The sequence below is a fragment of the Pelecanus crispus genome, chromosome 1 (assembly GCF_030463565.1).
Source record: "Pelecanus crispus isolate bPelCri1 chromosome 1, bPelCri1.pri, whole genome shotgun sequence".
In the NCBI taxonomy this organism is placed as follows: Eukaryota; Metazoa; Chordata; class Aves; order Pelecaniformes; family Pelecanidae; genus Pelecanus; species Pelecanus crispus.
Window position 1 is genome coordinate 82,019,784 of NC_134643.1, and position 24,251 is coordinate 82,044,034.

General features: G+C 45.4%; 2 protein-coding genes across 2 annotated transcripts in view; one reads left to right on the forward strand and one right to left on the reverse strand.

Moving 5' to 3' along the window:
• Window positions 1-5,423: 5,423 nt before the first annotated feature.
• Window positions 5,424-11,318, reverse strand: MANSC1 (MANSC domain containing 1). The gene is made up of 3 exons (XM_075727812.1): window positions 11,099-11,318; window positions 10,082-10,222; window positions 5,424-6,427 (listed from the first exon to the last, which is right to left on the reverse strand). The coding sequence occupies exons 1-3, from the start codon at window positions 11,316-11,318 to the stop codon at window positions 5,424-5,426; spliced, it is 1,365 nt and encodes a 454-aa protein (XP_075583927.1).
• Window positions 11,319-17,549: 6,231 nt separating this feature from the next.
• The window catches only part of BORCS5 (BLOC-1 related complex subunit 5), a 73,895-nt gene continuing 67,193 nt past the window's right edge, over window positions 17,550-24,251 (forward strand). Inside the window, exons 1-2 of the mRNA XM_075727534.1 lie at window positions 17,550-17,607; window positions 18,484-18,627. Of these exons, the coding sequence (XP_075583649.1) occupies window positions 17,550-17,607; window positions 18,484-18,627 (202 nt within the window). The remainder of the gene's footprint in view (window positions 17,608-18,483; window positions 18,628-24,251) is intronic.

Consider the following 24,251-nt stretch of genomic DNA (forward strand, 5'->3'; position numbering starts at 1 on the left):
GCTCAAATCAGCAAATGTTTCAGAACATGCCTATGGTTTAGCCAGTCTAACCTACAATATTGTGAAGTTGTTCTGGATGTTAGCTGCTTGTTAAATTTCTTTGAGAAAATACAGAGTGCATAAATTATCTGATGACTATTCCTGGGACAATTTTCTATTAAAAACAAAGCAAACCAAAAAGAAGAGGGATCAGAACACCTTGGACATGCCATAGATAGACTCTTTTGCCACTGAAGACAATGACATTTTATAGGTTGGAAGGAGAGGAGTAACAACCAGAAGTTAATGTACAACCCTCTTTTTTTTTTTTTTCCATGAAGCGAGCCAATGTACAGGAAACAGTGATCCAGCATATTTGTACTGGAACTTAAAAATGCATTTATTCATTGCTTATAATATCTACCAAACAAAAAGAGGACAAAGAACAGCAGTTTTATGCTTTGCACTCTGATATCATCAAGAAGTGTAGAGACCTAGAAGGAAAAAAGCAAATTTAGACTGTGAGATTGAGTATAGGCTTCCTGAAGATGAAGAAAAATTTTCAATATATCCCAATCCCTTAGGGGACCTACCCATCAAGAGGCTGGTAAAGCATCTGGGACTAGCATGTATACTGCTGAAGGGATGTGCAAGACTTCTAAATGTTGAGGGGATGCAGCTATCCCATAACTATCAACGAACAGGGAGGTAGAGAAGTATATTACCTATATGAGAGAATGAGTAATGCGTAAGGAAGGGCCCAGCAGTCTAGGCCAATTTCAGGAGTGTGACGGAGCACAAAGTATAGCTCCTTTGTATGAAGGGATACTGGGTGGAAACTGTTGACTGCAATAATGGCACTTTAAACTCTATGTTTGTATCAGCATGGAGTGCGGGATGGTGGGTTCAAAGCAGTATCTAATGGTGTTATCACATTCAAATCCACTAAGATGGTTTTGCAGGAGGAAGGAACGTAAGATTCAGTTTTGAAACTGTCTTCTCATGTAATTCTTTTTTGGCTTTTTGTTTCTGCTAGTTGGTTAGTAACTTACTTGAAAGAATCCTGAGTATAAGCATTTCCTTCTCTTATAGGAATTACAATACGCTGAAGCACTATTTGAAGAGAACGTGCCATATTGAGTTTGCAGCCCTTTGAGGTAGGAACTATGTGCTCTTCTCATCCATCTCAACTAGATCTGCAATTCATTTCTTTATGATTGTTTGCAGTGGTTATAAAATTCGGGCTTTCTATTTGCCTTACTGTACAATGCCACAAAACAGTTTTGTTCACAACAGTCTATACTTACAGCATTGGAACAGGCTGCCCAGAGAGGTGGTGGAGTCACCATCCCTGGAAGTGTTCAAAAAATGGGTAGATGTGGCACTTCGGGACATGGTTTAGTCTAGTCTACTCTTGATTGGTTTAGAGTGGACTTGGTAGTGTAGGTTAATGGTTGGACTGGATGATCTTAAAGGTCTTTTCCAACCTAAACGATTCTATGATTCTACACACCTTATGTTTGCTCAGCACCATAAAGCAACAACATGAAAACAAGCAGCTACAGCATTTATTACACTCTCCAGGTGATTAAAGTCGATCAGCTTTTGGCCTGGAGCCATAACATAACTGGTTACCTTCAGAAAGGGCCACCCCAAGTGCACAGGTTGTCATCGTATTGTGATGGCTGATGATCCAGTGACATGAGTGTGGTGCACAGTTAAGGCCATAGGAGATGTCAAGGGAAAGATAGAAGAGTGCACAGAAATTTTAGATAAACAGTGTTGAAAAGCATAAAAAACTGGATGGATTTTTTACAGTTACTGTGTCTCACTCCTTTCTGTTTCATGATACAAGAGCATTATCCAGACAAATAAATAAGCTCTGAAAAATGCATTTAATTAAGCAGCATAGTTGAAAGAATGATAGGAAATCTCTCTCCTGCTCTGTTAACTGGCAATGCCAATATGTGACTAATAATCCAATCTGATTTAACATTATTAAAATAGAGAAGATAATATGCTTACTTTTGTTGTCTTCTACAGCTGTTCATGACCACTATATGATACAGTAAGAAGTTTTAAAAGTGTGAATATATAATCCTCCACCCAGAACCTTCCAATAAACAAAACAGCTTTCCTATAAAACATTTTTTGCAATGAAATAGCCATTAACTTGAAAGTTAAAAACCAAGCTAATGAAAACATTTTTAAATTGGCATCCTCAAAACTTATGCATTCTATTTAATAAACTGTTGTTGCCCTCTAGTGTTCAAACACAGCTTGCAAATGCCCCTCCAGAAAGATCCAAACTGGTCACCTACCTATTCCCATTTTGCTCTTAATCCAACAAGAAAAATGCATGGTAAAAAAAAGAAAAAAAAGGTAAGTGTTTCAGTACACCTGCCTAGAGCCTGCTTTTCTTTGCTCAAGCATAAAAAAGAATTTTTAATGTAAGAACATTTAAAGTTGTTTGTTTCACTCAAAAATTGTGAAAGGCCACTCTGCTCGGCATTGTCCTGGTTTCGGCTGGGATAGACTTAATTTTCTTCCTAGTAGCAGGCATAGTGCTGTGGTTTGGATTTAGTAGGAGAAGAATGTTGATAACACGCTGATGTTTTAGTTGTTGCTAAGTACTGCTTATGCTAGTCAAGGGCTTTTCAGCTTCCCATGATCTGCCAGGTACACAAGAAACTGGGAGGGGGCACAGGCAGGACAGTTGATCCAAACTGCCCAAAGGGCTATTCCATACCATATGACGTCATGCTCAGTATATAAACTGGGGGGGTTGGCCGGGGAGCAGCGATTGCTGCTTGGGAACTGCGTGGGTATCGGTCAGCAGGTGGTGAGCAATTGCATTGTGCATCACTTGCTTTGTATATTATTATTATCATTATTATATTGTTATTATTATTATTACTATTTTACTTTATTTCAATTATTAAACTGTTCTTATCTCAACCCAGGAGTGTTTCTCACTCTTACTCCTCCAATTCTCTCCCCCATCCCATCGGGGCAGGGGGAGTGAGCGAGCGGCTGCATGGTGCTTAGTTGCTGGCTGGGGCTAAACCACGACAGGCGTCCTCACCAAATTAGTCATGGTACCCGGGCACCTCTCTGCTTTACTTCTGCCATTCACTGTGCTTGATATACGTCACTCTTTGGGTTGGAGGGCGATGTTTCTAATGATATTAGCCAAATACATGCCCAGTCCTCTGAATGACCCTGAGATATGTCTGCCTGCCATCTCTTGAATATATCTCGACTGTACTGGTCCGTATCAATTAATACCAACCATCTCTCCCTCCAAAAATTTGTTATTGCAGCAGAAAGGCACAGTGAGGATTCAAGGGTTGTTCTCAGCACCTCTCCTGGTACATCAGCAATGTAGAAGGCTTCTCACGAAGTTGTAGTTCTTTCTTTTGAGAGAACATTACAGGCAACCTCAGATCTGTGCCTGCATTTTTACAGCCCACAACTGGGCCTAGTAGTTATAATTTTATTAACTCATTTCCCAGAAATGTTATTCCCCCTTGTCATGTTCCTTGACCAGAAACCTTTGAAAATAGCTATTAAAAGAAAGAAGAAAGAAATTGAGGTTAAACAAAGTGCAGTCAACAGACAAGCTGATGAACTTGAGATACCTTTCTTTTGTAATTTTGTTCACTTTTAAGAGGCTATCCAGAATGTTTTTCATTTAAGCATTGTCAGTCTTAAGCAGTATAGAAGACCAGCTGGTTTTGTATCTGTAAAGCAATTTGCAGCCCCCCATATAGTAAGAATTCAAGTTCTTGACATAAGGAACACTGACTTTTCTTTGATCTTTGAATAATGGAATTTTCAGAGAATTTTCTGCATAAAGTTATTGTTAGAGCTCTAAGAAAACTTGCCTTGAGGCCATTTTTGGATCACGCCTGCTTCCCACTGCACTGAGCTTGACAGATCTAAGAACCTCTTGGACGTGAGTCACGTTTCGTATTTTGTAATAGAATTATTTCCTTGTATTCATGAGGCACCCTTCCTTCTCTGTCTTGATGTTTGTTGTTGATCATGCTGCCTACCACACAGATACTTTGAAATCTAGTCTTTCATTCTAAAAACAGGTTTAAACTGGGTGTATATGAAGGGAAATGCGAATAATATGAACTGGAAGTTGTGTAGCAAGCAGCAGATGCTCACACGTACTCTATGTTCCAGAGGTGGGGAAACATATAGAGCAGCTATGCTTATTACCAGCCACATGAATATGACCCTAGAAGTGAAGAGGGTGTGCTTTGAGACCCAATAAGAGCTCTGTGTGTTCAGGAGGGACAGCAAGTCCAGCACTGACTGTTGCAGGCAGCTCTTCTGAGAGCCACCAGCCTAGCGAGGGAAATGGTAGAAGGCCAGAGACTTGAAGATAATGCAACCTTGTTCATCTGCTCCTGCTGACTGCATGTCTTTGAGGTTGGCACCCTCATACATAGCCACTATTTTCCTTTAAAACTTTTTTACTCCTCTTCCATCCCTCTCGATATTCAGCAAATGAAGACCAGACCTTTTCTGTGTCTTCTGCCGATAATACAGCTGTTGTCTTTGCTAAGCCCCCTCACAAGTTTCTGCCTGCTCTGCGATCAGGTGTTGAGTCTCAACTGTTAAGGATTTAGGTGTACTAGAACAGATTCTCTCTCATGTGTATGCCAAGTCACTCAGTCATGATGTTTGTCATGAAAGACCTTGATTGCAGCTTGCTTTACTTTGATACGATAAAAACTCTTTCTCTGTCATACGTAACCGCAAAAACCCAATGTGCTACAGGGTGGCAAGCTCTTTGGAAAAGGCAAACTCAAATTTGCAGCATATGGTTTTAAGGATAGCTTGTGATGTATGCTGAAAAAAACATTAGATACATACACATCCATAAACTATATGTAGCTTAGGAAAATTAAGCCAACTATGTTATGTGTACTACAATTTTTACTGTTTGTACCTAAAACCATTTGGATGCAAAGCTCTACTACTAAGTACTCCTTTAAGGTTACAGACAGAGTAAATAGGATTGCCAGACAGTTGTGTAACACTAGGGCATTTGGGTGCAAATAGCATTGAAAATACTCAATAGGCTGCACAGATACTCAGTTTATTAGGTGTACTTCTATTCCACTAATCTTGTCACAGTACAGATTAAGCTCTTCAAATGCTTTTTCTCCTTAAATGTAAGACCTTCTTAGCTTAACTGGGATTTTAGTGTTTATTTTCCAGATTTAGTAATAAATCAAAAATTATAGACATTACAGTTCTGCGTAGAAAAAGCAGTTCTCTTCCCCACCAAAGCCATCTGCCGCTTTCCCATTAGTGGCCAAAAAAGGAATTCATCCTTTTCTGAGATTTCAGTATCTACTGTTCCGTTTCAGAGTTGTCCTCTCAAAGATAAGAGATGTTCCTCACAATCTTATTCCCTCTCCCCATCATACATCAGTATACATTCCATTGATCAAGTAATCCAGCCTGGTATAATGTCTCTTCTTCTGAAGAGATTCGTGTATTTTCTTCCCCGTCAGTGCAATAACTAGTAACAAGAATATCACCCCAAAAAGCAAAGCCGCTACAAGGCTGCTTTTTTCTCCCAGCAGAACGACACCTTTCCCTCTCAGAACACTCTCTGGCAGGTAGCTTTCTGAATCAAATGGGTCATAACCCTGAGGGTCACTTTGGGAAGCCGTGGGGGAATCACTAGTAGAGAGAGTGAAACCTGAAAAAGAGAGGAGGGTAACATGGCTGGTATTGTTGGAAGAGACAACTGTTGGCTCAGGAGGGATGGCTGGAGTTCTTAGTCCTGATGGGGCGGTAGCAGATCTGGAATTTGTGGTGACCCACTTGGTTGTTGAAGTAGAACCAGAAGTTGTGGGACTGGAAAGAGGGACATGAGTAACAGCGATGGTGGCGGCAGGGATACCAGGTTTAGCTCTGGTGTTCACAGTAGGCAGAAAGGTAGCTGTGGTGGTGGTGGTGACAGCAGTAGGTTTAGCACCACCAGTAGGCAGAGAGGTTGTACGAGATTCCAGTCTGGTGGTACTTGTAGGCAGAGGAGTAAGAGTAGTACTGCTGGGTTCAGGAACACTAGACTGTGTGGTGGGGAACAAAGCAGAGGGGTTTCCAATTCGAACAGCAGAAGACATACTTGATGGCAGGTTAATTACTTTCTGCCTTGGGATGGTGTCTAAGCTCTCAGGATGTTTTGCCCCTTGAGATTCCGGAAAAACTGTATCAAATTCACTGTTGTCTAAATGCTTGGCCACATGGTTCAGGAGTTCAGATGTCTGATGAAAGACAGACTGTTGCAAAGCAGCGGTATGATTCTGATGGCTAGTCTGACTGTGAGAAATAAAGGCTCCAGCATCTGAAGACAAAGAATACCCATTTGAAGAAAAGTCCTCACTTTTGAAAGATGTATCCTCCAGGGCATGGGTGTCTGGAAACAGAAAGGAAATACCAGTATTTAATTATTAAATCTATTTTTGACTACCATAGGCTTACTCTAACAATTTGTATTTTTTAGTAAGAGAGATATAAGGGGGCTCCAGAAAGTAATGACTAATGCAACTGAGGCATCAGGATCTTCCTTTCTTTAAAATATGGTGAGTCACTTTTAAATTCTGCATCATAAGTAAGACCTGTCAGTCTCAAGCCTGGGCACACTAGACCTTGACTGCCGCTTCTTACAGAATTCACCTGTGCAGAGTGAGCATCCCAATCTGATTGTTTTATGCTCATATTGCATGCATATAAGTGTTTTATTTAGCAGTGCAATGCAGAGTGAATAGGCCCATTGCCTTTAAGCCATTCTCAGCCCCTGTCAGTTAAGAAGTAGATATTATCAACCTCACTTTGATTTGTCAGATGTACACATTTCCACCTAGCCAAGATGATTATACAGTCCCCTCTCTTGTAATATCCAAGCACCCTGTGATTGTTTGATACAATTCAATTCACATACAAAAATTGTCTTATGATACACGGTCACAATAATATCCCCATTCTATAGACCATTTTATACTCATACTGACTTGTAGGAAAGACCTGAGCTCCTACTGCCATACTAGAAGACAGACACTGCTCCAAGAGTCTCTGAGGTATTTGCAGTGAAGGCCTCCACAAGAAGCAGACTGCACTTAATCATTCCTCTAGAAGTCGATATGTATTGCATGCAAACCAGGTGGGTGAATGTTATTTAATAGAATTTGGAAGCAGGGCAACAGCATTATGTGACGGAATTTCCATACAATGGATAACCCAAGCAGCTACCTGATTCTACACAGGTATTATAGAGAGACTTTGGGTGAGCACAAGCTCTTGGGAAGACTGGCTGTTATAGTTCAGATTTTACATACATATACATGCATGTATATATATAGAGATAGATGTTTGTTAACTGCACTGGAATAGAAATAAATAACAAAAAGTCCATGATATTTTCATTGTCACTTTTTTTCTCAAGTAGGAACTCTTATCTAGAGGGATGGATTTATTTCAATTTTATTATACATGCAAAGAAGCCTACTTGGCTGCTGTTTTAATATGTATTTCCAAGCCTTAAGACTCCACAAAAAAAAATGAAGTGCAAAAAAAAAAAAAAAACCCCACCCAACCCCAAAACAACAAACCAAAAAACTGGCAATGCTTTAAACAAGAGCACAGCAAATACTTCACTTGAATCATAGACACCCATTTTTATCCTAACCTTCCAGTCAGGCACCAGCTTGTTAGCAAAGTAAGATCCTAAATAGAGATAATGGACTCCAACCACAAGGTCTGTCTTAGAGAAAAGCCATACTCTGTTTTTAGAGAGTGGCTTTAAATAACGAAATGTTCAGTTATTAGAGAATCAGATACTGTATGGTCAAAGACACCCAAACTCTCAGCTGCTTCTGCAGCTCTGGACACATTTCCACACCAGTGAGGAAATGGCCTGTCACCACCACCGAGTCAGTCCCCAGTTCACTTTTTCCCTGTTCCCTATGCACTCCCATGGATGCTCTCCCCTGCGTGTTTAAATAAACAGCAGACCTAGTAGCTACAAAGCATTTGCAATATGCTATGTCCTCTTCAGAGCACACAGCTAGAAAAGCGCGGAGCATGCACACAGTGTTCAAAAGACGGGTGGAGGGAGCACAGGGCGGCTACGTGATGAGTCCCATACAGAAGTATCACTGCTACTCTGCAGCACTTGGATTAATTAACTGCCTGCACTAACTAACTCTACTCCACATTTTCAGCATCAGACATTGATTTTATAATATCCTTTGTCTCCATTTTAGACAACAAGCTCCCAAATGCAATTGCCCAAAACTATCACAGGCGAGGTGCACGTGGGGTATGAGGATAGGTATGCTTGTCAGTAATGAAGAACGAGGGCACTACACAAGTCAACCTCTAAAAAGAGATTAAAACCCCAAAGTGGTCCTGCTGATATCTCAAATCCAATAAGCTGCATTAGAAACCAAACTTCAGGGTTGTCACTCTTGAAAACAAACTAAGCATCTCCTGAGCATACTTTGCTAGAACCCACCAGTATCTTAGTGGGGTGGAAAAGGCAAACATGGAAGTAGTACATGAAGAGCAGAAATCAGAAATGTTACTTCTTTTCAGCAATAGCTCTTTGTGACTGGGACCAGGAAACATTTTACTTCCCGAGCCATATGTTGTTTCCATTAGTTACCAAGCCACAAGAATAGTTAAAAAAAAGAAAAACAAAATCTCATTACTAACATAGTGTCAGTATTTTAAGTTGCTGTATTACCAATAGAGTATCCTTCCCCCTTTTAGTTTGGTTTTCATTGTAACCACATGCAGATTCTCATGTGAAAAAACAGAACTTGAAATGTTCGTCAGTACCAACGCTGCTCAGGTGCTACCTTTGAAAACTTATTAGGAACATAAGGTAAATAGGCTAGCATAATCTTTCCATAATTCAATGTTCACAGAACCTAAAAAATGCAAAATGAAAAATAGATGGTATATGCAATCAAGTTGTTAACCGAGCATTACACCACATGTAGTCGTGCTTGTGCTTTCCTCCTGCATTTCTTCTTTCTCTGTTTGAAAGCCCTGTATTCTTCTAAGGGAGAAAGAGATGGAGACAAGAATAGTTCTAATGATATTTTTACAGGCATGCAATTCATTTGTTGCACATTGCTTTTGCCCAATTCCTGTGTGATTGTGCTTGCACAAAAATATTTGGTAACATTATGTGAATAATCTTTCTACATATCCTGCTGTTGCTCCTTGCATAGTTCCTCTTGGAAAAGTTCTCTTTTTCAGCAAAAGTTCAGTCTGTGGAAATATGAAATTTCTGCTCTCTCAAGCAGCCACACTGAAACCACCTTGCGAACTCTTGGCAGGAGGACAATCTAATTATCAGTTTCTTATCTGAGCCCAGGTCTGGTGCAAGTCAACGTCAGTCAACACGTAAGACTTGCTTTAAAAATCCCACAGGACATGACAGATAGCGAGAAATTTCTGAGTGTGCAGCCCACATGCCATAAAGCTTTGAGCTTAGTCTGTTTGCATCTGTGCTTCAGGTTCCCTAACTGAAAGCAGAAAGTAATGATTACTATTGCCAATTACTTGGTAACATCACAGCAGTGCTCCAAGGCTTGCCCAACATTTGCTGGGTGTTCCTGCCTGTGTGTATATGGTATTCATCAGTGTAACATGGATCCTTTGAATACGTAGACGGCTACAAGGACATCGTATTTCCATTGCTTTCAGTGATAACCTTCAGCGTTATGTACAGGAAATTTTCCTTGTTGAATATATCAAGATGGAAGCAGCTTCTTTTTGTTTTGAGCAAGGCAAACTTATGAGCAGTTCTGAATCTAACATGAAGGAATTTCGTAAGGGTTGGGATGTTATTCCAGCTGGGAAGCTGGGCCCATGCAGGAGCTCACCACACACCTGCCAATCCATCCCCCACAAAGCAAAAGAGCAGCATTTTCCAATTACAGTGCTTGGCTTAGAACATTTTACTAAAAACACAACCCCCCAAAATTTTCTGGTCACTACTGAAAATTGCAGGTGCAAAGGTCATCTAGCATGGGGATAAGTGGCTTTTACTATTATTTACCTCTTGTTATCTTGTAGCTCACAAATCCTGTCGTGGGTTTCGTTGGACAAGCCTCTGTGCTAGGGCAGTAAAAAAGGTAGCAGTTTGGATTAGCGCTTGTCCTTCGAGGATCAAAAATCATCAAATTACACTTCTTGTCTCCTGCAAAACATGATATATACATATTTCAGCAATAAGAACTTTTATACCCTCTTCATAATAAGCTCTGCTCTGTTAAATTAGTTTTTCCTCGTGTGAGTAAGGGGAAAAGTACGAACATAAAACATTCCTACAGGAAAAACAACCTAGGACTGCAAAAGAATGGCCCAGGGCCAATATATGAAAGGTCACACCTTCCTCTTCCTGTACAGATGAACCTGGGGAAATAGTGAGTCTAATCCCTCATCCTCCCCTCACCCGTACCCCACTTGGCACCACTTTATATAATAATTTCTTGCTTACAAATCCTGATAAAGCTGAAAACCTCCTTGATATACTCGTGGAGATGGAAATTATTTCTATGCTTTTCCCATCACATCCCAGGAATCTCTTGGCTTATTGCTGCTTGGGGGGGAGCGGGGGTGGTGTGCTTTTACCACTGCCTTTCTACTTGCTGCTGTACCTCCTACTGTTCCAAGAGCTGGATGCAAACCCGCCGTCTCAGAGAAGGGTAAGCGCTCTCCTTTTTGGCTAAAATTAAACGTAGCGCAAAATGTCAGTTACTTTGTAGCGCATCTACTAAATATAGCTTACGCATCTTGGAGCGTGGGGGGCTGAGTTTTTAACATTTCGAATTACCACTGTTTCTTTACTGCAAATATTTTCCTGAACGCCCTGGGGTCTTGCATTAAGATCTAACATCACACTTGGCAAAACAGGACAGCAGCTGCAAGCTGTTACTAGTTGCAGCGTGAACGAAAGGATAAATTAACGTTCCCGTGCTGAATATAGAAAATACCCTCATCCCAGAGAACTTCAGAAGTCATTTCCCATGCGTTCGTAGGCAGTAACAGAGAAGACGGAAGAGGAGCCGGTTACCTGATAGCTTTTCCCCCGAGCAGCAAGCGTGGACGCAAGCCTCTGGGTTTGGGGCGTACACGGGCTCTGCGCCCCTGATGCCTTTGGGCAGAGACAAGTTTATATCGATGATGGTGTTTTCCATTTTCTCCGCCGAGCACTCTTGACTCAGGGATGGTCTGAGCACCACGCAGGTGGTCACCAGCAAGCAAACCGGCCACCGGCTGCTAGCGGGAGACATGGTCACTCGGGGGGGGGGGGCTTCGCGGGGCTGGGGTGACGCCGGCCTTGGGGCGCCCCTTACCACAGACGCACCGGACCCTCCTCGGCCGGGAAACGGACTTCGCGCCGAGCTTCCCTCCGGGCAAGCCGCTGCCCAGATGCCTCCTCTGCTCCCGGGGGCGGGGACGCGTTTCTGGGGGCGGCTTCGGGCGGCCCCCCTGCCGCCCAGACGGGGGGAGGGCAGCGGCGGGGCCGGGCCGGGCTCCGCTCCGCGGCCGGGGCGGAAAGGTGGCGCCGGGGAACGGCGGGAGCCCCGGCCGCCGGCACGTCCGGGAGGAGGGCCCCGGGAGGCGGGCCCGGGCTGCCTGCCCGCCCTTCTGCCTGCCTGCCCGCCTGCCCTCCCTCATACCTGCCTGCCCTCCCTCATGCCCTTCTGCCTGCCTGCCCTCCCGTCTGCCCGCCCTCCTTCCCTCATGCCTGCCCTCCCTCCCTCCCTCATGCCTGCCCTCCTGCCCTCCCTCCTGCCCTCCCTCCCTCATGCCTGCCCTCATGCCTGCCCTCCCTCCTTCCCTCCCTCCCTCATGCCTGCCCTCCTGCCCTCCCTCCCTCATGCCTGCCTTCATGCCTGCCCTCCCTCCTGCCCTCCCTCCCTCATGCCTGCCCTCATGCCTGCCCTCCCTCCCTCATGCCTGCCCTCCCTCATGCCCTCCCTCCCTCATGCCTGCCCTCCCTCCTGCCCTCCCTCCCTCATGCCTGCCCTCATGCCTGCCCTCCCTCCCTCCCTCATGCCTGCCCTCCCTCCCTCCCTCATGCCTGCCCTCCCTCCCTCATGCCTGCCCTCCCTCATGCCTGCCCTCCCTCCCTCATGCCTGCCCTCATGCCTGCCCTCATGCCTGCCCTCATGCCTGCCCTCCCTCCCTCATGCCTGCCCTCCCTCCCTCATGCCTGCCCTCCCTCCCTCCCTCATGCCCTCCCTCCCTCCCTCATGCCCTCCCTCCCTCCCTCATGCCTGCCCTCCCTCCCTCATGCCTGCCCTCCCTCCCTCCCTCCCTCATGCCTGCCCTCCCTCCCTCCCTCCCTCATGCCTGCCCTCCCTCATGCCTGCCCTCCCTCCCTCATGCCTGCCCTCATGCCTGCCCTCCCTCCCTCATGCCTGCCCTCCCTCCCTCATGCCTGCCTGCCGTCCCTCCTGCCCTTCTGCCTGCCTGTCTGCCCTCCCTCATGCTTGCTTGCCCTCCTGCCCTCCCTTCTCTCCTGCCTGCCCTCCCTTCTCTCCTGCCTGCCCTCCCGCCCTCTGCCCGGGGGCTGCGGCGATGTCCCCGCTCCTCCAGCCGCCCGCCGGCCCCAGGGCCTCGTCCCGGGCGTCAGGCGCAAAGGGAAAACCGCCCGGTGAAACTCTTCAGGTGGAGGCGGTGGCGATGCGGTTCTGCTCGCAGCCGGAGCTGTCTCTTCTCCAACCGAGATGCGCTTTTGGAGGCTGTAATAAAAGCGATCAGCGTGCATCTCCTGGTCTAAATGGACATGTGCATATTTCGATGTCTGCGTAAGCGCCGCTTTGCTACCTGAGTAATCCTGCTCAAATCATAGCTGAGCGCAGGGTGTTTGCTGAACAGGAGTTGTATGGACAAGTCTATCTACTGGGCACACAGACTGCCGGCTTAGCCATTTTTCCCTCAACAGCCTTAGTGCAATTGCATGCTTAAGTAATGTTTTTCCTTGGAAATTTTTCATTTCCTCTCTTTAATTTTTCTTACTATTTTCAGGGCAGAGTTTAGGAGTAAAAGTGGCCCAGGGAGTAAGGACTGCAAGGAATAAAGAGATTGTAAGATATATTCCTTCTTTTTCAGGCCTCTCATCCTTAGTCAGAAGGAAGAGAATACTATGAGTACTTAGAATAATAGAGTTATGTGTAAATAAAAGACATTTTCTTTCTAGGGGTGGTCCCTTACATGAAGAGATACCAAAGGGCAGGTTATTTTACATACTGTAATGGTTAGAGTAGAATAATGAAAACAGGGAGTCTGGTCGTGTCTCTGGCAGATGTCTGCTGTCTACTTTAAAGAGAGAAACTTAAACAGAGGTGAGATTTCTTGCTTCTCTGAGATCCTTCCCTGGATGGGGCGCAGCGCTGGCAGCAGCAGCAGGGGCACGTCCTGCTTCACGCTGCCCTGCTGCCTGCCCTGCGCTGCGGCTAACACTGTGGACCCACGCCAAGGGACGGGCGGCTGACGCGTTCTTCACGCCCAGTCGGTCCCTGTCTCCTTTGTTAATACAGCTGGGTGTTGGCTGGCTTTTATTTGGAAGTAAGTGCTGTGAGAGACTGAGCCTATCATCTCATTTCACATCAAATGGCCAATCTGGGGCAATTCCTAATGTTTCGTTGTGATTCTCACATGCTTAGTGTTTTTTTTCCTGAAATTTTCAGCTGCATTTGTTTAAGAAAATGTTTATTTCTAGTTTTTGGAAATGTAAAGGAGTGCTTTTGGTAGCCAGGTTTCCCTCTTTTGGTAAACTGGTAATATTATTTTTGCTGTTAAAAGAAGAAGCTGTAAGAGAATGTGACCGTTTAAGGTGTCACCTATTAACTGAGAATGAACTATGGGACTAAATACTAAAAGCAAGCACAAATATTACCTGTGCTATTGTCGTGGTTTAGCCCCAGCCAGCAACTAAGCACCATGCAGCCACTCGCTCACTCCCCCTACCCCAATGGGATGGGGGAGAGAATTGGAGGAGTAAGAGTGAGAAACACTCCTGGGTTGAGATAAGAACAGTTTAATAATTGAAATAAAATAAAGTAGTAATGCTAATAATAACAATATAATAATGATAATAACAATAATAATATACAAAGCAAGTGATGCACAATGCAATTGCTCACCACCCGCCGACTGATAGATACCCAGACAGTTCCCGAGCAGCAATCGCTGCTCCCTGGCCACCCCCCCCCCAGTTTATATACTGAGCATGATGTCATATGGTATGGAATAGCCCTTTGGTCAGTTTGGATCAACTATTTTGGCTGTGCCTCCTCCCAGTTTCTTGTGCACCTGGCAGAGCATGGGAAGCTGAAAAGTCCCTGACTAGCATAAGCAGTACTCAGCAACAACTAAAAACATCAGTGTGTTATCAACATTCTTCTCCTACTAAATCCAAACCACAGCACTGTGCCAGCTACTAGGAAGAAAATTAACTCTATCCCAGCCAAAACCAGGACAGCTATGCATTAGGCAAAATCCCAGCTGCCACCTGCCTTTGCTTATGTAGTGGTGGTGGAAGAAGCCGAGCTTAAAGAAGATCAAAAAAAAGGTTAAACTTCTGGCTGGGGTGGTCATAACAGGAGGATGAGGAAAATGGTTCTTCACCAGGACTGTTGGGGTAGTGTTAAGGGTTAGGGGTGTTGGGCTACTGGAATGATACTGAATGTGGAGATCTGCACAGAGGCTACTGTGGTGAGACAGGCACAGATGATTATGGGAATATAAGAAGGGCTGATCAGATATATAGGGCAGAAGAGATAATATGGGATGACACAATTGCCCTGGTCCAGCCACCACTGCTTCTTTCCCCCCTTCCTACCTCTTCTTTGTGGGATGGGCACCCAACCTCTCTGGAGAGAGCATGTGCAACTCAGCCAGGCTGATGAGGTGCAGGAAAGCCGAGGTCCACCAAAAGCCATGCAGAAACCACTGCTGCTGGCTAGGAGAGAGCCAGCCTTGCCCAGCGGCTGCTGTGCTCCCATGCCCACTGAGATGGGAAGGAAGGGAGGCCAAGAGAGGGGAGGATGGCTGGACCCCATCAGCCCTGTGTCACGGTGCTAAGTCGCTAAAAGTGTTTTCCTACCTCTGTAGAGCACCTCTCTGCTTGGGAGCTGGTGTCCTACAGGGTGAAACACCTGGGTGCAGATAAGAGGAACTTCAAATATATGTATATAAGTACATTTTTGGGTATTCACACTCACATACAACCACATATAGTTAAATCCCTTGCCCCCAAACTAGTGACCGTAAACCAGTCTTGCAGAGTCCAGGAGCGTGGCTCCTGGCCCACCATGCTTGGTGGCAGCAAGGGGACCAACAGGACTGTCCCCATCTAATTGGGGCTGCACACCGATGTGACGCGATGCAGGGGCAGGTGGGTCAGGGCTATTCCTGTGCCGTGTTACCCCCATGCACAGCTTCTGCCTTAAGCCCCAGCCAGGCCCTTCTAAGGAACCTGCAGCTACATATTTAATATACCAGACAGTTTCAAATAATCCACTTACATCAGGCATTGACTATACAGAGTAAGTCATAAAGGAAAAGCAAAACTGGTAAGAAACTATCTATAAAATATTTGCCAAGGCCCTTAAGTTGCTTGGGTCGTGGTAATACATGAGATTTATATATTCTAATGTAGATATGTACAACCATACACTGTTTCAGGTACATTAATTTAGTTACTGGCTGCGGGACACTGCAGAGGACTTGTGTTATATCCACATTATATGTTATATCCATATACCTAATGTTATATCCACATTAGAGGCAAAGTAAAGAATTCACTTACACAACTAATGCATTGAAATATACCTTTATTTTAATAATATTTTCAATGATAAAATTCCACATGGTAGACACATACGTTGGTTGAAAAGTAAATTAAATCTCTTCCAGGGTGGTGATATACTGCAAATTCACACTTTCACAATAATAAATTAAAGCACTTCAGAGAGGAGCGACAAGTCCATTACACAGAAGTGGAAAGGACACAAATTGAAGTTAAATGTGCTGATCCAATGGAGCTGATTTTAAAATTTGTCCAAGACTGATGGATAATGTCAAATGAAGTTATGGCAAGCACTGGCTAGGCTGTAGTCCTGTGGACATCATGCACTTTATCTTTAAACACTGCATTTATCTTTAAATACTGCCAGTCCTTCCTTAAAAGCCACTGAGACTACTCACAAGTGTGACTTAAACCATATGCGTGCATATTGCTGATCAGGAACTCAAGTGTGTAAACTGAACTGTGCCAACAACAGTTTGTTCTTCCCCCAAAATAGTTACATTGCTTTCATACTGTTTGTTCGTTATTTTGGCAGGAATCAAGCAGTTGTTCAGGTAGTTGAAAGAAAGCTCTATTATTATTAGGTTACAAAAGCACCCGGTACAGCCTACAGCTGACGAAAGGTCGTGTTGGATTGGGATTGTCTTCCCATAGCCTTGGTCTCGGTAGCGGTTGTGAGGTGCAGTTCCCACGAGACAGGAGCATTATTTTTGTGTTAAATTAAATCTTGGTGGCAATTAGCAAAGGCAGCCAAGAGAAGCAACGCCGAGTTCAGTGCAGAGCGTTCAAGGATGCCGGGCATTGTGCACGAGCGGAGAAGGGACTCGTGCAGAAGCTGGCACGCACCGGCGCTGTTCCATAGTTACAGACGATTCCGTCAGAGGCAACTGCGTGGCTTCTTTGCTGGTTTGGCTGTTAAATATGAAAACAGTAAGTCTGAAATCTCAAAGTATGTATCTTTCTCCTTTTCACTTGGTTTTTGGGTTTTTTTTTTTGCTTAACCTGAGTTGCCCGTGAACTTTTGCTCCGGGCTGCCTGTACCTCGCCCCTGGCTCAAGGATAAAGGCAGCCAGCGATGGCCGTGTCCCACGTGTGACTGCTGCTCGGTGCCCTGCACGGACAAGGGGCTGCAGCTTTTTTGGGGGGCAATGTCTGCGAGCCCACCAAGCAACACACGGGAGAACAGCGTGGCCCTGCCGCGGGTGGCTTTATTGGGCAGCCTGGGACGCAGACCCGGCGCTTTGGGGTTTGGCAGGTTTGCCTTAGGACAGAAAAATTAATATCCGTAATTAAAAAAAAAAAAAAACCAATAGATGAGGGCTGTTTTGACTCCCCTGAAGTCCCCCGTGGGCGCTCGCCGCCGCTCCGGCGGGGCGGCTCCCAGGAGGGCCGAGGCGAGGGCCGGGCCCCAGCGGGCCCCGGCGCCGGCAGGCCGGGGGCGGAGGGGAGAGGCCTCCGCTCTCGCCGCCGCCATCCCCTCAGCTCCCTCCCCTCCCCGGCCGCTGCGGCCTCGGCCTCTCAGCGCAGCCCCGCCGTGCCGTGCCGTGCCGGGCCGGGCCGGGCGGGGCCTGCCCGTGACCCGGGCGCCGACGCCGGCCGGCGCATCCGGAAGCCCCGTCGGCGGGCGGCGGTGGCGGCCGCGGCGCTGCCGGCCGCGCTGCAGGAGGCGGGGGAGGAGGCTGCTGCCGCCGCCGCCGCCGCCATGGGAGCGGAGCAGAGCGCGGAGGCCGAGAGCCGCCCCGGCGAGCCCAGAGCCTCAGGTCGGTGCCCGCCGCGCTGCGGGGCGGGAGGAGGAGAGGGGGGCGGCGGGAGGGCGAGGGCCCCGGGAGCGGCGTTCCCCGTCCCGCTGGCGCGGCGGGAAGGGGATGCGGTTCTGTGGCGGCGCAGCAAGGGCCCGGCCCGGCGGTGGCGGAGGAGGCGAGGGGCGGAGGCGGCCGCTGTGGAGCCGGGAACGGCTTTTTCTGTGCCAGGCGGCAGCTGGCGGCGGCCCGGCCCGGCCCTTCCCTTCCTCAGGGCGGGCGGGGACGGCGCCGGGCCCGCTTCGGGCGGCCGAGGGGGCACCGCCCGGGTGGGGGAGGCAGAGCCGGCGAGGTGGGTGCACCCCAGAGCCCCGGAGGGGGTACGGGAGCAGGGCGCAGCGCTCGGGGGAGAGCGTCAGCGGTGCAGGTGTTTCGTCTGAGTATCTTCCCGGTGAGTGACGGCGAGGAATGCGCAAGGCTGGAACGAGTGTCCCAAATGGACTTGGAATTAAGCTGTTGAACCAAACCTTTCCTGTGAAGAGATCTAATACCGTAAAAGAGCCTTACTGCGGCGGGACGCTGATGAATATGCAGTGTTTGGTGTTTTTACCTTCATCACTAAAACAAAAGCATGTTGGATTATCCCTGGAGTGAGAAGGCAAGATGTCTTTCATCAGCTGTTACCTGATCTTGAAAAAAACCTGCTGAACCTAATAGATTCACAGAGAGAGGGTGTGACAGGAGAGTACCATCCTTGAGTGATCTCAGAGATGTGTTCATACTGTAGAAAATGTACCTCTGCTATGTTAAACATGGTAACATTGGCTTAGGGTTAAATTCTGATGGAATTTGCTTATTAATTTGATCGTTCCCTCACCCCGCCCCGTATCCTTCCAGCATCTCCATCGCCAGCCAAGCAACGAGCAAAAATGGATGACATTGTGGTGGTAGCCCCAGGAACGCAATCCTCCCGGAACGTCAGCAATGATCCAGATGTCATAAAACTGCAGGAAATTCCAACTTTCCAGCCCCTTTTGAAAGGTAAGTGATTGTTCTTCCTCTGTTTTTAAAGGTCTTTTTTTTTGTACCTAATGGAGTGTGTGCTTTGTGTGTCCTGAGGTTCCTATTGAAGTTCACGTTTCTGTCCATATTTTTCACTACAGCTTTGTTTTAAACCTTACTTTCTTTTCTTCTTTTATAATTATTCCCAGCTTTCTAAATGCTGGGTGAAATGGTTTAGAGGTGTGCTAGTAATGTTCTCTGCAGTGGAACCATCTACTGTGGAGACAGTACAGCTCCAAGCATGCCAGCTTGCCCTGTACCACTGGTTGATGAGAGATGCCATGTTATGTTCTAATATATAATGGATCGCAGTCTCTGGTTTTGCTCTAGGCTCTTAAAAATATCTGTGCGTTACTCTTTCGGAGTCATAGCTACCTGTGTCCATACACAGTTGCTTGAAATCAAGATATCTTTTGGGGGTTTCCAACCTAGAGCAGATTTTGTTCTTGGTTTTGGGGGGGTGGACTGAGGCTTGCACGGGTCCTTAAGCCCTGTGTTGACAACATCCCTTTATATCAGTGGACTTATTAAATTCCCACTGTGTCTTTCTTTCTGTGTTTCTTTTTCTCCCAGTCTTTTTTTTTTCCTTCCCCTGCACCCATTCTTTTTTCCTTCTGTTCTGTTCAAAGGGAAGTGAAGATTTAAATCAGAGTTGTCAAACCTACAGTTCACCAAAAACTGTTTGTGCATTTTGTGGCCTGCCTTCTAGCTACCTCTTTTTCTGGAGACTGTGCAGTGTCCTTAGTGTCTGAAAGTCCCTTAGGAAGGGAGATGCCTGGAGCAGCATGCATGAATGGATTTGGTAAAAGAAGCCTGCTCCTGGGCTCCTCTCCCTGGAACATTGTGGGTCAGCAAACTTGTGCGAATGTGCTGTGTAGTGGACACTCAGTGAGACAATGTTTTGGTTTTTTTGGGTTTTTTTTTTTTAAATTGGAGGCCTATTGTGCATGTGTACGTTAGCTGCAGCACTTGCTCATGTCTTGTAGGCCTGCTGTGACAGAGGGGAAGGAGCTGGGATGTTTAGCCCTCCCTGCTACTGGAAGAAATGGTGTGGTCTTGTACAGCTGAGGGTTTAAGCACTACTAGTCTGAGTGTCACTGATTCATGCATGGCTGCTGGGAATATATGGCAGCCACTTTGCCCTGCAGGCATCACTAGAGGTGACATAACATCACAACATCACTTTTTGGACAGGAACTCTCTGCAACTTTTTTTTTTTTTTTTTTTGTGTGTGTGTGCGTGTGTGTCTACTGCTTGAGGACCCTGGAACATGACTAGAACTTGAGGACACTATGATGGCCCAATGGGCCAAATATTTGGCATTTTATTGGGTACTGCTGGACTGGGGTCTAGATGTGCAGAGCACTGTCTACTGTTTCCAGCAGAAGGGGCAGAAAGATAGGGAGGCCACTAAACTGGAGAAAAGCAAACACGGATATTTCTGGGACTGGTACTGCAGTCCCTCTTGACCAAGGAGAATGTGTGTGTGTCTCTTGGTTATACTATGTTTTTTGTTTTGGTTTGCTTTTTTTTTAACTTTACAGAGGGTGATGTAGAAATCTGTATTTCATTTATTCCTGACACCTTCACTGCCATTTTAGAATGGACTGTAAGATTGCTGGTGTTGGTGCAGTGTTCATGTCAGCAGCAGGCTGGATCGCTACCAGTGGACAGAGCATGCTTTGCCCAAGTCCTGCCTTGTACAAAAGGCAGAACCGGGATCTCACCAGTGGCAGTTTGGAATGTAAATGCTGAAACCCAAATCCACAAAAGAAATAAGGAAGTTTTAATCTGAGAGACCAATTTAGAAGATGCATTAACATCTGGCACCGAGGTTGTTGTGCATGTATAAGAGCACGATGACGAGGAGTTTCAGTTCCACTCAGCCTCGAACTGTGGTGAGCAAACCTGGGTTGCATGAGAGCTGCAGAAGTCCTGGGAAGCGGGACTGGTGATCGCTTCCAGGGGCAGTGTTCCTGTATGGGTGGTTGAGGAGCAAGGATACAGGGCTTGAGGTGAGAAGTGAGAAAGAAGAGATAGCAGCAGCCATCTGGTTGAGATAGAAAGGTTGGAAGGCACTGCCTTAGATGGCCAGTCCAGGTCCTTTAACTCCTAAACATCCATGCGTTAAGTTGTTTGATGGGAAGTCGTCTTGGTCACTGAATTGCTTTTTCTGGTCTTTCTTTGGACCTGAAGCTGCATATGTATGATGGAAACCTTCTTTTCTATGTCTATCACTTGGCCTGCTAAGAGTTTCCCTACGAGTCTCTTGAGATGTGGTGACATCTGGTGACTGCTCGAGAGTATTGCATGCTTAGTCACGTTCACTTTTGTGAACAGCTTTTTCAGCCTCTAATACCTGTTATTGCTTGAACAGGACTGTGATAGTTATGTTCACTACAGAAAGCAGTGTGGTCTGTCCAGTCTTGAGAGACCCCAGGTCTGCCACAGGCTGGCTTGAGAGGCTGTTCTGTGTTGGACTGGTCTCTTCTCTGTATTCTTCACATGCAAGGTCATGTTCCTGGAAGGCATGAAGAAGGATACTAGAGATCTTCTAGCAGTTAATCCTAAAACCTTGTGTCTTGTGATCTGCCAGCTTGGAAAGCTGAAGATGTGAACTCATAGCCCTTGTGAGCTTCATTATTCTTTTCAGTTTCTCCTTGGTAAGCAAAGCCAAGGAGTTTTATTTTGATTTTAAGTCTCAGAAGAACCTAATAGTTAAACTGATGGACTGGGGAAGCACATGGTCATGAAGAGACAGCATGTTCTTCAGAGACAAAGCACTTACGAGCCGAAGCACTAGTCTCTCCTAGCCATATTGAGTTGAGCTTGTGATCAATGAAGCTGAAGGTCTTTAGCATTGTACACCCCTTGCATGGAAGAAAATGCTGATGTTATGTCCATTACCTCTTTCATACTAGGCTTTCCTTGACTTCTACAGCAAAAATGGCACCTCAGAGTTACAGCTGTGATTGTGTAGGGTCTTTCTGAGTAATGTTTGCCTTCTTCGAAGTACTGTCATGGTTACTGAGCATACATAATAAGCAATGTTTGAGAGGTCAGATTTGAAGCATTTGCTGATTCCAGTGTTTGAACCTGTCGGACATAGCCGTTCAGTGGGGAAGGTGCTGTCTTGAAGTGATTGTGTAGCACCTACTATGGTGAGTCAAGGACTGGAGTATCTTTTCTCTTAATGCCAGGGACTATCTTCTCTGCTGCTATATTCATGTGTACAGAAAGGGGAGAGTGTCTCACACGTGGTGGGTTTAGGAAAGCAGTCCAGTGGGTGCCTGTTGTATTGTCATTTGTAAATGTCAAATCCCAATCCCACCCAAACTGAGGGGAGAGAAAAACTGCTCTCAAGGAGTACACCTGGGAGTGAAGTGCCTGATTGTTTTTCTCCAGAAACTGCTATATATTTGGGGTGTTTGCTTTTTTTTTTCTTGAATGTAAAAAACCTTCTATTGGAAGTACTAGCAGGGAACTTCTTGATGAAACAAGACTCTTTTTTTTTAAGTGGGGAGGAAAGTTTATAATCTAGACTCCTGGGAGCAACAGAGAAAGTCTCCAGTCTTCTCCCTGGTTGCAAGCATTCCCTGCAGACACCGCTTTGTAAGCAGTACAGAACGAAACATGAAAACATGATATGATATTTCTTTCCTTTATGTGGCTTCCTGAGAACATTTGCGTGAAAATGAAGCTTTTGTCTGTTTGGTGTGCCTGGTTCTTGCAGTCTATTCATAGTGTGAAGTCATAGCCAGCTGTATATAAAATCAAAGTCATCTTCTGTGAGTAATCAAAAATGGTATTACTTGTGTAGCTTATGAACAAAGCAGCCCATCTTATGCAGGTGTTTGGAAAAAACTTAAAAATGCAATTTTCTGTGTAGTCATGGCTACAGAAGGTTGATAAAGTGTGGGATTTCTCTTAGAAAGGCTCTTACTGGTAAAGTATCACCTCTGACCAGGGACTTGGCTTTTATGACCAGGGAAACCTCTTTGAGGATTAAGGACTGGTGGTGAAAGACAGGATCCACTTGACTAAGTGGGATTAGAGCATCTTTACCAACAGGTGGGCCAGTAAATTAGGAATGATGGGGGAAGGAGATTACAACCACAGTTAAGTGAGGAAGCAGTGGACAGGGTTGAAAAGCAAAGGGTGAATATTCTGGTGTTTGGTTGTTTTTTTTTTTTTCTTCTATGCCTTTTTCTCCGTAATTAAAGTAAGATGGATGGGATAAGGAATGAAACATTGTTACATAGCTTCCTGAAAGCTTTTGAAAAGGGTGCTTAGGTTTTAAGTTTGTGTCCTGAAAACATTTTTTTCAAAGGGCAGTAGCATCTCCCAAGCCTCAATAAAGATTGAGGTCTGTCTTTCTGGTAGCAGTGAAGTGTTATGGTAAACAAAAAAGGTGGATACATACAAAGGAGCTATTGATGTGTGTTAGTAACATGGGAGAAGCTGATGAAGAATTAGTCATTCAGCTACAAATATAATTCTTATTCTGTGTCAAGGTCAGCAAGACCTAATGCAAACAAAATGTTGGGAGCTTGATAGTAGGAACAAAGACTTTGGTGTATCTGTTAAATTAAAAATCAAATTAAAATGGGATGAGACCCACATTCTTTCCTTCATTGACTGATTAGTTCTGAGAAAGGGAGCAGGACATGGGTGCGGTTGGAGTGTGTGTGTCTGGGACTGTTTTGTGCAGCTGTCTTGTAAGTGGCATGCTCTAGACTTACTAAAACAAAATTAATCTCGTGGGTCTTTTTGAAGGAAGTCAACATAATACCCATTCGTGACTATGTCTTCTTGCAGGAAAAATTATTTAACTTTCATTGCCAGTGATTTAAATGAAAACCAAAAGGTTCCAAAGTTTGTATTAGAAGAAAAGTCTTGTTACTTCTTAGTTACTTAGCAGAAACTGTGTCACAAATAGATTCTAGGCTACATCAGTAGTTTCTGATGGTATTTAATGTCAGGTTGGTCATCTGTTTTGGAAACTTGAGATACAAAAGGGTACATTAAAGAAATGGTCTTGTCTCTGTGAGGGTGACCAAAAGATTTCCAAGCAGCAATCCTTCTTCCAGGCATGTATCTAAAACAGAAGCTTGAAAGAAATGAAGTCTACAATGGAATCATAGAGTCTCAGAATGGTTTGGGTTGGAAGGGACCTTTAAAGGTTATCTAGTCCAACCCCCCTGCCATGGGCAGGGACATCTTTCACTAGATCAGGCTGCTCAAAGCCCTGTCCAAGCTGGCCTTAAACACTTCCAGGGAGGCGACATCCACAACTTCTCTGGGCAGCCTCTTCAGTGTCTCACTACCTTCATCATAAAAAAATATTTCCTTATGTCCAATCTAAATCTACCCTTTTCCAGTTTAAAACGGTTGTCCCTTGTCCTGTCACTACAGGTCCTGGTAAAAAGTCTCTCTCCGTCTGTCTTATAAGCTATATTTGTCCTATGGAGGCTTTTTTTGAAATAAACTTGTTCCTACCTATGGCTAGAATTCTGTACTGGTAAAAGGCCTTCAGCATGAAGAAGCAAAATAAACAGGTTACTGTCTCACTGCAAAGACACTGTGTAAGCAGCAGAAGCTTC